Here is a 14539-nt window from a genome sequence, read left to right as displayed (position 1 = left end):
TTATTATAAAGAAAATCTGGACTTCCAAAGCACTTAACCTACTTCAGCCTGTGACCTTGAAATGTCCTGCAGGTTAAACACTTCTGATGGTTCAACCACGTGGCCAGAAAACAACAAAAACTCTAAGGATGCTGTGAGAAACTGCAGACCAAACAAATCAGCCTCTTGCCTCCCGTTCAGATCCATCAGTGCTCTCGCGTGTGCCTCTGGCGTTCCACGGACAGCCAAGCTCCTAGCACGGCACTACACGCAGCAGCAGGACGGAGTTTAGCTCCGGTGTCCTGACCACTTCCAAGCTTGGGTCGCCACCTCCCGCTTAGCTGACACCAGGGAGGGGTTACGGCCTTGCCGGGTCCCCCCCCACGATGTCGCTGGTGCCTCCACGCGCTGCTGCCTGCCTGGGCGCTCTGCACGCTGCGGGTGCGAGCTTACGGTTATAAAACACGGCCAGAAGAACATTTCTGTGCAAGTGTGATTTATCCATTATGACTGACTGCTTATGTTGTTCATGTGGTGACGAGCCACCTCTCCAAAACAGCGCTGTCACCTAGCCATGGGGTCATTCTGGAGCTGTACAGAGCGTGGATACTCTCCCTCCAGCCCAGAGCACGAACCCACGATGGTGTAGCCTGTACCGAATTGTTTCCATGGTGTGGTTTCTCTCACACCGTCAGTGTGTGTACAATTTTTAGAACGTGCAGGCATCCTTAACAAAACCCTAAAGCCCAAAGCACAGCTCAAATTGGAGGCATTGCTTCCTGTAGCATCTCTATGTGGTCACTAAACAATGGAGAGTGGAACAGAGAGGTGGGTTCTTGTGCAATGAGAACAATGTGACCCGAGATGATTATCAGGGACTGAGCAACGCTCTAACAATATCGTTGCATAAAACCTTTCTTTCAGAAATATTTCCACACTGCTGCAGTTGGAACATGCAAACCTCATGTTAAAAAGCAACCAGAATGGTTACTACGGTCCTGATGCTTTTCCATATTTTAATTAATTACTGGGTGATGGCACCGCAGAGCACACGTGCAGTTAAAGGTGGCTCCGCGTGAGAAGGCTGCAAGGGCTTCAGAAAAGTACCAAAGTTCAAAGTGATGTGGATATGGAGGAAAACGGTGAGAAATCAAACAATGATGTTCACTAAACACAAGTGCAAAGTGCTACACTTAGGGGAAAAAACCCAAATTTAATGCATTAAATGACCTCCTGAGGTCCCTTCCAGCCTTCCCTCCCTCTGTCAGCTACCAGAGTGCTGATACCAGAGAATTGAATGGAAACGTCTCAGCAAGACTGGAGTTCCTGTTTTTCATAAAACTTACTACTCCACTAAAAACACTGCAATATTTTTTAAAGTGTGAAGGTCTTAAAGGCACAGGGTACAGCCACATCACGGCGTGCTGGAAATTTACATTTCCTCTGTGACCAATTTAAGGCATTCTGTAGCGCTGCAGCCCGTGCTGCACAGCAGGCTGTGGATCACCCAAATGGTGCTATACTGAAATGAATATAAACCACGAGAAGCATTTAAAAGCAGAAATCTATAGCAGGTATCAGGCTTTCCATTTTCAGGTGGTGGACATCTTGGAGTGACTGCCACCATGGGAGTACGTACTGTAACATAAACCCACGCTTACAATAGGTATGGGTTCTCATGAAAACCAAAACTTGCTGATGTTCTGATAACCATTTACTTTTACTAATGCTCTACAAAATATGTCTTTTGCTGAAAAGGTCGCTCGTGAAAAACTGTAAAACTCTAACTTTGTTAAAGCATTGTTTCTCCACGGCAGTTTTTGCGTGCGCCTGTGTCACAAAGCCTGACACACCAACCTACTCCCTCTGCACAGGGTGAGGACTCTGTGACCACATGGTTGTCACCACGTATCGAAGGTCTTCACACTGGTTTTCAGGCCCAGCTTGTGATGATGCCTGCAGAATCATTGCTTGATAATCATATCACTAAAGACAAATAAATTTTCATTATTGTTAAAGGGCCTTGGTTACCGTTGTCATCTCTCTAACGATAATTTTACATTTCGGTTTTCTTCTCTGAAAACTCAGTTTAGCCTTCTCCTTGAAAAGAAAACTCAATTTGAAATCACAATCAAAACTAGGAAGCTTGAGTCCTTAAATAGTTATTCTTTCTTTTTTTAAGGCTGCAAAGGAAAAGAATGGGAACCTGAATTCTGAAACTGTAGCCTCAGCTCTGCTACGGATTAATCGAATAATCTTCTGGGAGGTCACAACCACTCCCCGACTGAATAAGAAAAGTAATTTTTTCCTGCCTTACTGGCATATTGTGGGATTTAAATCATAAAAGTTCATTTTAGGATTTGAAATATTCGGGTGAAGCAGGCTCAAAGAATTATGGCAGCTATTTTTCACCAAAGTATTTTCAGAACTGCAGCACTGAGATGTGAAAAGGAAAATAAGAAAAACTGTGTTTTGATATATTTTACTTTTAGCCTTTCTCAAAGACAGCTCTACACTTAGAGAAGTCCCGTGCCTCTCACTACCTCCTGAGCTGATCTACCAGTGACCGTCGGGTTACCACCCCACTTCCAGGCCCTAGATCCATGCCACTAGAAATTCTGCAAATTCTAACCAGTTCTGACCTACAGTGCTTATTCTAAAGGAAGGATCAAGTGGACTGAGACACGTGAACAACTGCTGTCAACAACCGTGGGCAGCAACTCCTCCAATAAAATGAGCCACGTAATGGTGTTAATGTAGGAATAATTTAGCTCACTGTGAGTGTCACCTACAGAAATGCTGTGTACAAGGTATTTTAGATCTTTTATTCAAAGTAACTGTGAAATAAAAAAGTGATTAAAATAAAAGCATTCCTTAACTAGTCGCCTGAGGGATGCATTAAACCAGACCCTTTTCTAAGATGTTACAGCCCCTCAGGTTACTGAAAATGATTGTAGTGAAAACTGTTCTCAGGCTGTGAATTAACAGCTTACCAGATGCCCTTTTTTAAGCACTGTAATGCAGCAAAAAACCAAAACCACTACAACGCGATAAACTCACCAGCCTCGCACATGCCAGCATTCTGCAAGTAAGTACGGCACCGCTCCTTGTGCTCCTCCAACGAGCTCCTTTGCTTGTAGCTCCTTCCACAAAACTCGCATTTGTACGGCTTCTCCACTAGAAAAACAAGAGCTCGGTATGAGATAACCCCAGGAGACTGCTAAAACCCAGTTTGCTCCCTGACAGTCCCGTATATAGTTACTAACAGAATATATTCAGCTCATGGAGAATGCTTTAAATTTCTGTTAAGTTTATGAGCGCTGTAATCATCACAAAATCAGGGTTACACAAGGGTGAGACCCCCCCGGACACACAGTTCCTTCCTCTTCACCCCCCGAGCTCAGCCCCAGAAAAGCAGAGGACCTGCAGCGAGAGGCTGTTCCCAGGGGCTCCGGTTCCCGGAGCCCAGCTCCAGCTGACAACTTCTCCTGGTGTCACTTCCCCAGGGAAGAGCAACTGCACCGCTGCTAAACCGGACCGCATCCGTCCCGCCCGCCTGCCCTAGGTCCTGCCTGTACAGCATTTTTCAAGGATTTCATGAAACCGATGAATTTAAACCAAACCAAAACCGTATGTGAGGTTCATTTCATTTCCAAAGGCATTTGTTGTGAATTATGTTCCTAATTGATTTAAGGTGAAGCAAACCTGTCTGGAACTCCAGATACCCACACAGCCTTTCCCAGTGCCTCATACCCAAGGATGGGAGCACTGCCTGAACGATCTCGTAACTGTTCTGTGAGCAGAGATCCTCGAACACACCCGGGCAAATCATCATCCCTCTACAGCACAAATAGAACTAGCCTTGCATTGCATACCCCGCAAAAACACCACGCTCCCTACTGCTAATGCAATTGTTCACTTATTTACATTGATTCACTTGAAGAGATTTTCTTTACGCTGTTTAATAAGCCAGCTCTTAAAAACTTCAGTCACAATAACCACACGATGTGTTTGAAGCACGAGGTTTTTAGCACTGTGCTGGTGGGGGACAGTCACCACCACTGTGCTGGGTCTTGATTAAATCAGAATCTCATTTATCCATGTCAGATAATCTCATTGTGAACTTTGATTCTTTGTGAGGTTGAACTTTTTTTCCCCTGAAGTGCGATGCAGAGATAACATCTATCATTTAGAATAAATATTTTCTTTCTAGGCTCCTCTATAACACAGGATATACCCAAGTCAAAGAGTAAGCACAACCTAGCTCTTGGAGAACTGGGGGAACTAAGATTAATCAGTTTATACCTGGCTCGTTACTCAAGTCACCTCAGCTCTGTGCCTCCATTTCTCCCATCTGCAAAATGGACACAACACCCTACCAGTCTTGAGAAAACCCACTGGCATTTGTTGAGCATGTTAAGACATTCAGATGAAAGGCACTACACAGCAGCGAGGTGTTATCTGGCAGGGGAGTCACGCTGTCCTGGATTATGCTCCTAGAGCCATCCCAAGAGCCAAGCGTGCCTTTGCGCTGCTCCTCAAGCTCAGAGCGTGCTGGCCCAGCCAGCTCCACTCACTTTGTGCAGGCAGGTTTGGAGACTGCACCACAGCGGGTTTCCCTGCGCCCTCTCCCTGCGCTAAGAGCGGAGCCGGGTCCCGGGCGGGTTCCATCAGCACAGCAGCCAGAGCGAGTGGTCGCTGCTCTTTGTCGACTCCTTGAACTAGAGCTGAGCAAACTTTGCTGACTGACTCTGTTTTCCACACCTAGTGTCCTAGTGACACACATCTCAAACACATGAAGTGTCTTTGAAGTCACTTACCAGAATGGGTCCTTAAGTGACCTGTTAGCGCATCCCTCCTTTGGCAGGCATAACTGCAAAGATGACATTTAAAAGGTTTTTCCCCTGTATGTAGTTTAATGTGGCGGAGGAGGTTACCCTTCTGAGTAAAGGAAGCTCCGCACTGATTACACTGGAATGGCCGTTCACCTTAAAATGACATACAAAAAAGGACATTTAATGGTTACGTGGGTATCATGCTATCCTCATACCCTTTCCTTTTTGGAAGAGGAAAGAATGAGATACTGGATCAATTTCTTTCTATAGAAACCCAGACAGCCCTTCCGTTGACTTCAGTGGGAGTTACATGCAGCTCTGGTGTCAGAGCTTCTTGTAACATATGTACAACTATGGAAAACACTGCACAGTTCTCCCATGGAAATAAGTGTTCTGGAGGAGGCTGATTCCAACAAACTAGCAATTTTTATTGAGAAAAAAAAAGTCTTATCTTACTGCAGGTCGAAACCTAAGATGCTCAGGTTCGTTGCCAAAGAACAGCACAAAGAGAAATACATATACAGACTGGAAATGGGAGCACAAAACCAATCTAACTTGTGTTTTGTGCCTGAAACGCTTAAATGACATAGTGCCTTTCATCCAAAATTCTTAAAATGCCTCACAAACGTGCTTTTACTAACATTCAATCCTGATAAGAAGAAAGGTGGGTAAAGCGAGGCACAGAAAAGTGAGTAACTTGCTAGAGTGGCATCAAGGACAGAACAAGGAAATACTCGTTTTGGTACTCTTTTTAAAAATAAGGAGTCTAGATTACACATTATTATCCTTTCAGTATTCAGCTCTTACAAGAATAATATAGGGATATTTACCAGTGTGGCTACGCTTATGAACCATCAAGACATTGAGGCTAATGCAGGCTAATCCACAGATATCACAATTCATTTTTCCACTAGCTGGCCTGACGTTGTCATATGAACCAGAATGTCTTTCCAGTTTAATGCTTTCATATTCATTATATTCTCTGGGATAGGTGTAAGGCATTTCAGATTCTTCTGGGTTTTCCATAGGCTCTGAATTTAAAGCACTCTCCTCTCTTTCACTGTATTCACCTTTCACTTTAACCACATCATCTGCAGGTAAAACAAAGCACAAAAGTGAAAAGATGCTCATCTTAGGCACAGTGAAGTATCTTAGGAAAAAAGCTCACAAAAAAATTACATAAATTACATTATCAATCTTTCTAAAAGATTTACTTAAACCCCCAAAGATGAAGAAATGCAGTTGAGACATGAATCTCCATGGGCCATGTACACTTGATGATACTCACAGTGAGATAACCTTTACAAATATCGACCTGCCTGTTAACTGCCTTTGATGAAAAATTTCCTTCTACAGATTATAAAAGGTTAATACAGTACAAACTTCTGCGATTACAGGGTACTATTCAGGAATCAAAAGAAAATACTTATTCCCACAAGTCACAATTAACCTGCAGAAATTAGCATCACAGGCTACTCTCGTGAATTGGAAATAGAGACACAGATTAAAAAGGATACATCTATCTTCCCATGGAACCTCTGGTGCTTGAAACATGTCTAAGAAATACATCTGACCCAGTAAAAGACTTCCAGTGCTCCCACGGTAGAGATTCTCATCAGCTAAACCCAATCAATAATCCTAATTTTCACTTGCAAATTGCAAGTTTTATCCAAAGACCTCCAATCTGCGAGGAGCATCCGATAATCTTGACACCCGTATCGCAAGGTTACTTTACGATGTGAGGAAAACCAGCAGAGGCAAAGTGGAGATCTCCTGATAAATAGATGTGTCCCAGAAACGTTAAAAGATTTGCCCGAAGTCATATTGCGAGTGGCAAAGAACGCAGACTCAAGAAGATCAGCACCCGTGGCCCTCGAAGAGGTTCCAGGACCTGTCGCCATGTCCAGAGAAAACCAAAGCCACTGCCTTAAATGAATGCAATTTCATGACAAGAGGAGAAGGTAACAAGTAGCTAATAATTTACCAACAATAATGCTCCCATGTAAAAATATAAACAAATTGGTCACACTATATAAACAGCTGATGATTCTCAACTTATGTCGCTGAATTTCCTTTCCACTGTTAACTCCAGCATTACCAGCACTTGCGTTCAATCCTTGCTAATCGACAGGACAGCTTTTGTTCTGCTTCGAGCTGACTTTTCCATCCAGACAAGAGCTGGGCTATGGCTGAAACCCGAGCTATGCCTCAAGCTACCAAGTGAAGAAAAGCACAAAGAGATAAAATACAGAGTTTCCTGTTTGAAAGTATTGTTCTCATGGCCACCTGCTCCTCTCTCAAACTGAGGGTTAGACAGTTAAATATGGCACTTAATCACTTGTCCTTTCTCCAAAGTACAGAACATGGACTGCTGAATATGTATTAGCTCTGGTTCTGAGTAATAAACCACATCAAATGCCGAGAACAAACAATGGGTGACAGCGAAAATGAGGTGGCAACATAAAAGCAGCACTGAAAAATAAAGATCTGGCAACCAATACTTTGATGAAACCAAAATTTTCAACTATATTTTAGTGATAAAATCACTCCTGTAGCCTAACTGCACTAAGCCCAGCCACTCCATCTTACTTTGGGTTGAAGTGGGGTGGAAGAAGCAGGTGGGTGATAAGTTCTTCATCCTACGCAAGAATCCCCAGTAGCCTGGAAGCCTCCGAGACTCCTCCTGGTGCCCCCCCCAGATGATGATATCCACAGCAGGATGGCTTTTTTCCCCCATATTGTGTGATTTTATGCCCCTATCTCAGATGGTTTTATTAGAGTTTGGTATTGGGACTGTTTGCCCGGGTCCCAGACGGGCTCACACCAGTTTGGGTGTTTGCTCAGGGCGGCAGAGGGAGGTCTGGATCCACCTACAAACGGGCCGTTTTAATCTGCACCTTCTTCAGCACCAGCTCTGCTCCACACCCCGGGGATCCCACGGAAACGGGGCATCCTCTGCAGGGACCTTTTGCTGCCAACATCACGTCTGAGGGTGCGAGGGTGACCCTGCTACCAAGACTCCTCCAAAACTAGTTCACGCTTCCATTTCCATCACTCTAAGGAAAAATTATTGCCAGTTGCTGAAATCAGCTTTCAACAGAATCTCGTTTCCAAAAAAAAAAAAAAAAATGTTGGTTGGTTGGGTTTTTTTCCCTCTCAGAAGGAGGCAGTTCCAAAATAATTTGCTACATCCTGCATAACATGGTAAAAGGAAGTACACATTGCAGCTGCACCTTGTTGGTACTTTCAGAAACAATTTCAATTCCCACTTTCTACTTAACGTCCCACCTTTTGTCTGCATCGAGTGCGACTGCTTAGCGGCGGTGGACTAGTTGTAACCTCCAACTGAGAAGACTTCTCTACCGTTTTCTACTGTTTCTCACCACAAGCTCAGGGCTCACAGCTTTTTATTCTTCTACAGCGTAATGCTGGTGTCCACGTGGCGCAGGAACGCTGGTTTGAGCTCCCCTTGCTGACTGGCACAAACTGGGTAAGCCATCCTATGGTTCCACTGCGGAAAATAATTACCTCTGCACTTTCCACGTTGCATGCTGCCTGCCTGCAGTGCTGCTGTTTTCGTATAGTAACAGAGAAGGATGCACTTGAGTTCTGATTAAGGCTTTTCCACCGCTGCCTCCCCCCAGAACCGCCACCACCGCTCCAGCAGCCAGTGACATCCCACCACAGCTCGAGCACTTTCCGGCCTGTGTGTTGGAACCTGAAGAACCTCAACGGCAAAATTCACCTTCTGATGATTGAGAACCACCGTCAGCAGAAGCCACTGGGGAAGAGGATATTTTTAACCAAGTAAATGTTAGAAGGGTTGGATTTTTTCCTGTCCTAACACCTGTTATTGTTTCGCGTCTACTCAGCCTTCCTGAGTGCAGCACAGAAGAAAGCTTTGGTACAAAGCAGGGGGAGGAAAAGACGCCTCAGCACAGTCAGGCCAAAATTAACCAAGTGTTGCAGAGGTCTGAAGCAACTAAATTCCTTTTTCAGCCCTGACTTTTGCTGTGTGTACGGGCATGCACAGAGCATAGTGTGAGATAAGGAGATTGGCAGCTGCCTGGAAAGGTTTGTATCTGTCGCTTAAAAATCATATCAACACATTTTAATGAGATTAGGGAGTTTCCAGGCTCGTCTGCCTTAACCAAGAGGAAGGCAGCTGTAACTTCAAGTAGAAAAAGGAAATTTAACCGAGGAAAACCACAATTATCCCTAACAACATTAACAAAGTTCCCCCAGTTGAAAAAAAAAAAAGAATTGCTGTCATCTCTTCCATGCTTAGGAAAGTAAAGAGGTTGTAAGAGGAAAAAAACATTCATGGTCTCCCACCCAGGTAACTATTTTTCTTGAGGCAGTTCACGAAGGTAATACACACTGCAGAACAAAATGTTGTAGATTTTACACAACAAAGTACCAGTGTGATGCGTTAAGGCTGATGCACATGGTTTCATTTCCTGGGGAGATGATTACAAGATGAAAGACATACTCCAGAGTAATATTTTTGTTTCACCTGAAACACTGTAAAAACAATGGGTTCTGGAAAAAATCCAAAATAAAGCTGTGGTGGCAACTTCAGACTGAGTCACCACATGAACAGTGCTTGTGTCTGTTCTATAAAGTGCATGAATAAAAAAAGAAGACAACAGCAGCAAACAATTAGGACAAGCTAAAGTCTCATCTTAGCTGTTCTCTCTAGGAGGAAGTCTCAGAAGGAAAAACCCCCAATTACTATATTTAATCCAAGACCTGGGCATCAAATATAGAGAAAATAACATAAGTTTTGTACTGTTGTTAAGCAAAGTTTACCAGTAGTGTTATGAAAAGCACAAAGAATAAAAACCAGAAGCTATTAAAGACAACGGCACAAAAGGGTGATGTTGCTCAAGTGTTTTACAAGGAGTGGGGTCATAATCGTGAAATCCTCAGCACATGCAAAAAGTCAACTGGATAACAAAGAAACTTAATCATCTTAATGTGGCATTTTAATGATGCTGCTGATTTGCTATGCCAATTCAGAGATAATGAGCCCCTAATGCTACAGATGTTCAGCCAGACTAAAGAAAAAAAAAAAAAAAAAAAAGAAAAAAGAAAAGCTTTTCTTGTATGCCATTTCCTAACTATCCAATTAAACAAATTGTGAAAGCATATAAATAGTTTACCAGGTTTTGACAGCTGTTAATAGCATTCAGATGCTGAAGAACAAGAAGGGAGTCTATACGTGTGCATATTGAAGGATTCTTGTGACTACCTGGATTTGACAGGTATTAACCGATGATTCATCACCGTTATCTCCACAAACTGTCCCCAGAAACAGCGGTATAAACCCAAAGCCTAGCGCACACGTACTCGAGTTGGTCCCTCCCAGAACGTGAGATTCCTTCACCTAAACCAGCTTGAAACAGAACAGACATATGTGGTGAAACCGAAAAGTCAGCGGAGTTTCCAAATTAAAGTCAGAATCCTGCGTGTTTATGAAAAACACCTCTACAATGGAATTAACAGACTGCGGGGGAAGATATGTCGTGAATTAAAACCCACCCATATTCCTTAATGAATAAAGAGAGGTCTGCAGCACGTCCTGTTCAAATCATAAACTGGGAAGGAGGAAAAAACAAAATTAAAAAATCAACGCTACACCTAAGTTTTTTTTTTTCCTTAAATAACAAGAAGAGAAAACAATTACATGTGGCATATATGTGTATATTGAAAATCTGGAGACTGTAAGTCACGGGGAATGATAAAATGTTAAGTGACACAATAACAACGTGAGATTGAATTCTTTTTTTTTTTTGCTAGAGACAACACAGTCCGAGACAAGGCAACTTTTCCCCATGTCTGTGTTCTGCACCACTGCAGGTACCAGCTCTGGGGAAGGGAAAGGAGTTCAAGCCGTTTTGGCCCAACCTGGCTTTGTTTCTTCCACCGGCTCCAGCTCCCTTTTTCATCCAGCAGGGATGCTTTTACGAGATCATTGTTTGCCAACAAAGGAAGAAGCAGTCACCGAGCAGCACAACCAGCTCTGGGCTCGGCAGCAGCGGGCACCAAGGCGTGGTGGCCACAGACGTGCGCTCCCTCGTGGACCTGCCCCGCAGCCCAGGAGCCCTTTTTGTGTCACTGCAGGCCAAAGCACAGTCTCCTGCACTAAAAATCCCAAGTACTGCATTTAGTACTTCTGCAACGCACTGGAAACCCCTACATTTCACTTCCTTGACTTATTAAAAATTATTACTTGGACATATTGGCTTTGATTTTATCTTTGTGCCTGCCAGTATTTTCTTAGTCCCGTTGCTGAGAATCCATTTCTGTACAGAAACCAAGCATAGATACAGTATAAAGCAAACTTGCGTGGTAATTCCTAAATGAACCCGTGTGGTATGCACCTGGTGGAAATTTCACTTCTAAAAATAGGAGAGAAACTTTCATAATTCCCCTTTGTGGAGGGCATGCTCTATGGTAATGAGTTTCCTTGTTTTTATTGTGACTTGAAACAAAAATAGAAACAAATCAAATTGAAATGCAACACTGAGAATTGGAAAGGAAAAAAAAAAAAAAACAACAACCAAAAACCAACCCACCACCACAAACCAGGCATCATTTTCCAAGCACTCGGATGTGTATTTTCTACTTCATTAATACCAGTGTCTTTCTATCATTAAAACACAGTATAATTTATCTAGTTGTACAATTAATTACAACAACAACACACACACACACACACCCCTCCCAAAATAATCAAACAACATACATCATCTCCAAGCTCATGTGAGCCAGGAAACTTGATGTAACTGGTTCTTAAAGCTTCTTATTCAAATATAAGGATTTTCTTATCAAGATGTATATTCCTGTATAATTTCACACCTGGTGCTTCCCATCCATTACCAATTCCTACCTAATGATAATCTAGTGGGGTTTTCAGGACTTTCATTCAAAAGGTTTCCAAAATATGTGAAAGTTGTATTAACAGAAATAGCGGCAAAGGAAAAATGTCAGCCAAAACTGAGAGCTACCGAAGCTGGAGTTAAACAGGACAACAACTGGGCCGCGGCTTAGAGAAGGCGACGAAAAAGAATGCATTTAATGGACACGACAAACAGAATTGGGGGAAGCAGAACGTTATTACCTGAGACAGCATGACTAGGGGCTAGAAAGCTATGGTAGGACTATGCTAAAACTACCACGGGATTTTATTTTTATTTTTTTCTCTTAAAGTGTGAAGAGCTTGCTGCTTTTCCTCACCTGTCTGCACCCACAGAGAACCGGCGGGACGCCAATCCCGCACCCCCGGGCCTGCAGCACCCAGATTTTCCAAAGCCTGGCCCAGATGACTTTTGTCTCATTTATGACACCCGTTAACATCATCCTTTCCAATCTTAGTCTTTAAAGCCTCCCTCTTAAAAAAAAAAAAAAAAAAAGATGAAAGTGTACGAGTTCTTCCCTTCTGTTACAGTTAAGATAACATCACTCAGAAAAGATTTCTAAAATTACCATTCCTAAAGTCCAGAAAGCCAGATACAATCACAACCGTTAAATCAGACTTCAATTAGACAGTTAATCAGAGAACATCTGGACCTAACAGTCAGACTGAAAAAGGCCACATGTTAAATTCAGATAATCGCCTTCATTGGTTATGTCAAGGGACCTATTACTAATACGACCACTTAGGCATGATCATCTCTGGTCAACTGCTTTTTCAAATGAACTTCAAATGGGAGAAGTTGAAAGTGTCGTTTCATTCATTTTTAATTCATCTCCCAAAAATCTTCTTTACAATGCAGTGTACTCTTGTGTTTGATACTAGAAAAATATGAAGAATATTATTATATTCTTCAATATATTAATATATTGAAAAATAAAAATATTTTCTATTTGAAGAACAGGGAAATCCGTGATAAATATCAAAGGAATTTTAACACCTATAAACTGAAGACAGGAGCTTGGTTAAGATGTTGTTCAAAATCCTTGAACACCACAACCTTCACAAAACTAAGTGTATTGATTAGATTCAACTCTAAAAATTTTTCCAGTAGCATGTCATCTCGATTCCAAGAGTTGAGTTTTAGATTGCAAGTACATTCTCTCCAAATTGAGGTTTTCATCAAGAAATACTCGTGTTTTACTCTTAGCCTGGTCTTCCATAGAAGCGTGGGGATCCGCCGGGAGCTCCCTCAGCCAGTTCAGACCTGCAGAGCAAATCCAGCCCCGTCTGGCAGGGGGGAAGGCGTCTCAGAATTCCTCTGCTCTGGGAGTACGAGCCTCTCCCCAGACCACTCCTGGAGGTGGTGCTCCTGCCTCGGGAGAAGCGCTCCGTGTGCCTGGCACACTTGGCAGGTGAGGTGCAGCAAGACTGTTCCGGAAGAAGACCCGGAATTGAGCTCTGAACTAAACAAAGCTCCTGACAGCTCCTCAGAGCAGCAGCAGGAACAAAGGCAGGAGGAGAACTGGAACACCCGAACGCAGCGCGATGGGAGACGGGGCTGAGACTGAGAACAAGGCAAAGCTGCCCCGAGGTACCAGGAGTAAACCAGCATCCAGCACACGACGCAAACTCTGCATAGTTCAATGAAAAGTCAGCCAGCAGCAAGAGAGAAGCCCGCTGGAAACCAAGCCTCATCAATTCCAAGGCTCATGGAACTATTTGCTGCAATTTAGCAAAGTTTTGACCCTTGCGGATTTGTTTCTGCTTTCCGGTACCTTTCCAGCAGCACAAACAGCAGTAAAGCTGCCCCTTAAACTCACACATTTTGTGCCAAATGAACAGCCTACTTTGGGGGCAAAACATGAGTCATCTTAATTAACTGATTTCCTTTCCACCAACACGTATTTCTAAAAATGGATTATTTTCTGCAATGACATGTGATTCGAGTTCCTAGGGCCGTTCTCTTCATCTTCACTTATTTCCTGCGGGAGGAAGCAACACAACACATCTACCCTGGACTAGATTTTATTTCATTGCCAAAGGAAGAAGTATTTCTCTCACCTCTAATTTCAAGGGATTATTTCGTATGAATCCGAGATATACCGTGGGATAAGGGATGAAAAATGCAGTCTAAAAAGTTATGGCAAGGAGTCCATCATCTTTTGAATAACGCTGTGCATCCGCTCTCCTTCCAGACCTTGTCTTGCCTGATGGCCTACACTGATAGTCAGGGGATCTCAAAAGCAAATTCTATTTTCGGCTGACTACAGTGAGTTAATTAGAATAAGAAATAGCCGCACTTTTGTGATTATTTCAAGGCACTCAAAACATCCGAGTTTCTGTACCAGCCCTGGGTGCTCTGGGCTCCCCGCTGTGCAGGATAGTCCACGCTGCTGTCAATCATTTACCGGCCCTGGGTGACACGAGTGGCTGTGTTGATGTCACTGAACGTGCTTGGCAGCATTCCTGCTGCTGCTAGTACGGTACTGCAGAGCTGAAACAAAAGTCAAGTGGATCTTTTGTTGATAACACTCAGATGCAACTTTCAGTTGGTGCACAGCCGCCGGAGGCGAGCCCTGACACAGTTAAGCAGCGCAGACTCCTGCCTGGTTTGCACACTCACAGAAATCCCCTGTTAAGTGAACTTCTGCAGCAGAGCACTGCTGATGTTGTGAGATAACCCCTGAGTCCCATGAGCGGCAGGGCTCGATCTGGGCTTGGGAGATGTAATATTCTGATAAAAAACGGCACTTCCTTTTCGAGCAGATAAGTGCGTGTGCTAAGCAGCACCACTGGAACCTCA

At 43.4% G+C, this 14539-nt stretch overlaps 1 protein-coding gene across 1 annotated transcript in view; it reads right to left on the bottom strand.

Annotated features, from left to right (window-relative positions):
- Nucleotides 1-14539, bottom strand: part of IKZF3 (IKAROS family zinc finger 3) — a 36993-nt gene that overhangs the window by 11550 nt on the left and 10904 nt on the right. The window contains exons 4-6 of the mRNA XM_074926559.1: nt 5645-5905; nt 4800-4967; nt 3040-3156 (exon numbers count right to left, since the gene is read on the bottom strand). Of these exons, the coding sequence (XP_074782660.1) occupies nt 3040-3156; nt 4800-4967; nt 5645-5905 (546 nt within the window). The remainder of the gene's footprint in view (nt 1-3039; nt 3157-4799; nt 4968-5644; nt 5906-14539) is intronic.

This window comes from Athene noctua, chromosome 25 (assembly GCF_965140245.1).
Source record: "Athene noctua chromosome 25, bAthNoc1.hap1.1, whole genome shotgun sequence".
Lineage (NCBI taxonomy): Eukaryota > Metazoa > Chordata > Aves > Strigiformes > Strigidae > Athene > Athene noctua.
The sequence above is the reverse complement of the archived record's forward strand: the minus strand, read 5'-3'. Positions and strand labels throughout refer to the sequence as shown.